The 1,939-nt window shown below is 45.3% G+C and overlaps 1 protein-coding gene across 1 annotated transcript in view; it reads right to left on the reverse strand.

The window, feature by feature from the left end:
- LOC135104404 (zwei Ig domain protein zig-8-like) overlaps positions 1 to 864 on the reverse strand; it is a 58,180-nt gene extending 57,316 nt beyond the window's left edge. The window contains exon 1 of the mRNA XM_064011804.1: positions 190 to 864. Coding sequence (XP_063867874.1) covers positions 190 to 235 — 46 coding nt within the window. The 5' untranslated portion in view covers positions 236 to 864. The remainder of the gene's footprint in view (positions 1 to 189) is intronic.
- Between the last annotated feature and the right edge of the window lie 1,075 nt (positions 865 to 1,939).

Consider the following 1,939-nt stretch of genomic DNA (forward strand, 5'->3'; position numbering starts at 1 on the left):
CTATCTATCTATCTGTCTATCTATCTACTATCTATTTACTATCTATTTATCTATCTATGCTAACTAAAGAAAACTGTGCATCTGTACTGACTAATGCACGTCTTGAAAAAGCGCGTCTCTCCTTGACCTTTTTGGATCTGGCAGCAACAGGTCAAGGTCACGCGGGGTCAGTGTCACCTGAGTGCTTACCAGGCGAGGTGACTATGAGGAGCAGCGTGAGGGTGAAGGTCCTCATGGCGGCTCAGCTGGTCCCCGCCGCCAGCAGTGCAGGTGGTGGCGTTGCTTGGCCAAATGTTAGGCTGCCCTTCCACCCCGGGTTTAATTGAGGGACTCGATATTCCAAGCGTGCATTCTCCCCTCTTCCTCTTACAAAACTTCAGCCGCTCACATCACAGTGGCTGGGACAAACAAGACACTTCCGGCACATTCTTCATGCTCCATCATGTGGTCACAACACCTTGGTGCAGCAAAAAGTGATTGTCGTTCACTTTCCAAAACAAGTATAGCACGTAGTTACCAAACCACAGGCTGAGGCGCTGCTACACGCCAAAGCTTTCCTGTGTGAGGTGCGCGGCCAGCGAGCGGCCAGCAAGTTGTCAGAGTGCGAGGCGGCGGAGCAAGGGGCACACCAACACTTGCACCGGAGCACACGGCACGACTGAGGCGCCTCTCCAGTCCACCTGCTATGAGGGGCCGCGCGCCCTGTCCTCGGCTCTGTTGGGTCTCTTCGCTACTCTTTCAGCCTCTTACAGTTTTTCTTCCTTTGACTTCTCAATTGTTTTTTTCTCCGTCTGTCTTTCATGATCTTGCTTTGGCTCCACGACTTGTGATCCTGACGTCGCGTTTGAAGGAATGACTTTACTTTCCGGCTTCTGTCCAGTTTTGGATTTTAAGAGAGTGAGGGCTCTCTACAAAGATGAAACACCCATTGCTTAATTACATTTACGAAACAAAAATGAATGAATAACCGTGTATGTTTTAAGGCTTGTGATCTCTCTCTCTCTCTCTCTCTCTCTCTCTCTCTCTCTCTCTCTCTCTCTCTCTCTCTCTCTCTCTCTCTCTCTCTCTCTCTCTCTCTCTCTCTCTCTCTCTCTCTGTCTCTCTCTCTCTGTCTCTCTCTCTCTGTCTCTCTCTCTCTCTCTCTCTCTCTCTCTCTCTCTCTCTCTCTCTCTCTCTCTCTCTCTCTCTCTCTCTCTCTCTCTCTCTCTCTCTCTCTCTCTCTCTCTCTCTCTCTCTCTCTCTCTCTCTCTCTCTCTCTCTCTCTCTCTTCTGTGTGTGTGTGTGTGTGTGTGTGTGTGTGTGTGTGTGTGTGTGTGTGTGTGTGTGATTGTGCACATGTTAAGGCCAAAAGAGTTAAACGTACGTATAATGATTAAATGAATTAATCATGCATCTCTCCACCTTTAGCACCTCACTGTTTGATCCTACACTTTTACAACGCAAATTCATGCCGTATTCATTGTTCCTGACGCCTTGCTGGGGACAGGTATAAGATATGTATAGGTGAAAAATAAAATGAAATTGCTTTTCCAGGAAACGTAAAATGTGTCACGTTGTGTAAGAATAATAGCCCAACACCACCGAGTATCTATTTTTAAACGCTTTTTTCATGTTTTCGTAAAGATGCAACCTTTGAAATATTGCTCTACATGGCGAAGCATAATTCATCATACGCTGCATAATGGGTCAACGCAACCACTCAATACAGGAAAACGTGCTGCAGTTACGTAAACATATTTTTCAAGCGATAAAGAAAGAATAAAAAATATGAGTGTGGTTTTTGTTTCCCGTAAATCTTAGATCTTCTTCTTCTTCTTCTTCTTCTTCTTCTTCTTCTTCTTCTTCTTCTTCTTCTTCTTCTTCTTCTTCTTCTTCTTCTTCTTCTTCTTTTTTTCCTTCTTCTTCTTCTTCTTCTTCTTCTTCTTCTTCTTCTTCTTCT

The sequence above is a fragment of the Scylla paramamosain genome, chromosome 10 (genome assembly GCF_035594125.1).
Source record: "Scylla paramamosain isolate STU-SP2022 chromosome 10, ASM3559412v1, whole genome shotgun sequence".
NCBI lineage: Eukaryota > Metazoa > Arthropoda > Malacostraca > Decapoda > Portunidae > Scylla > Scylla paramamosain.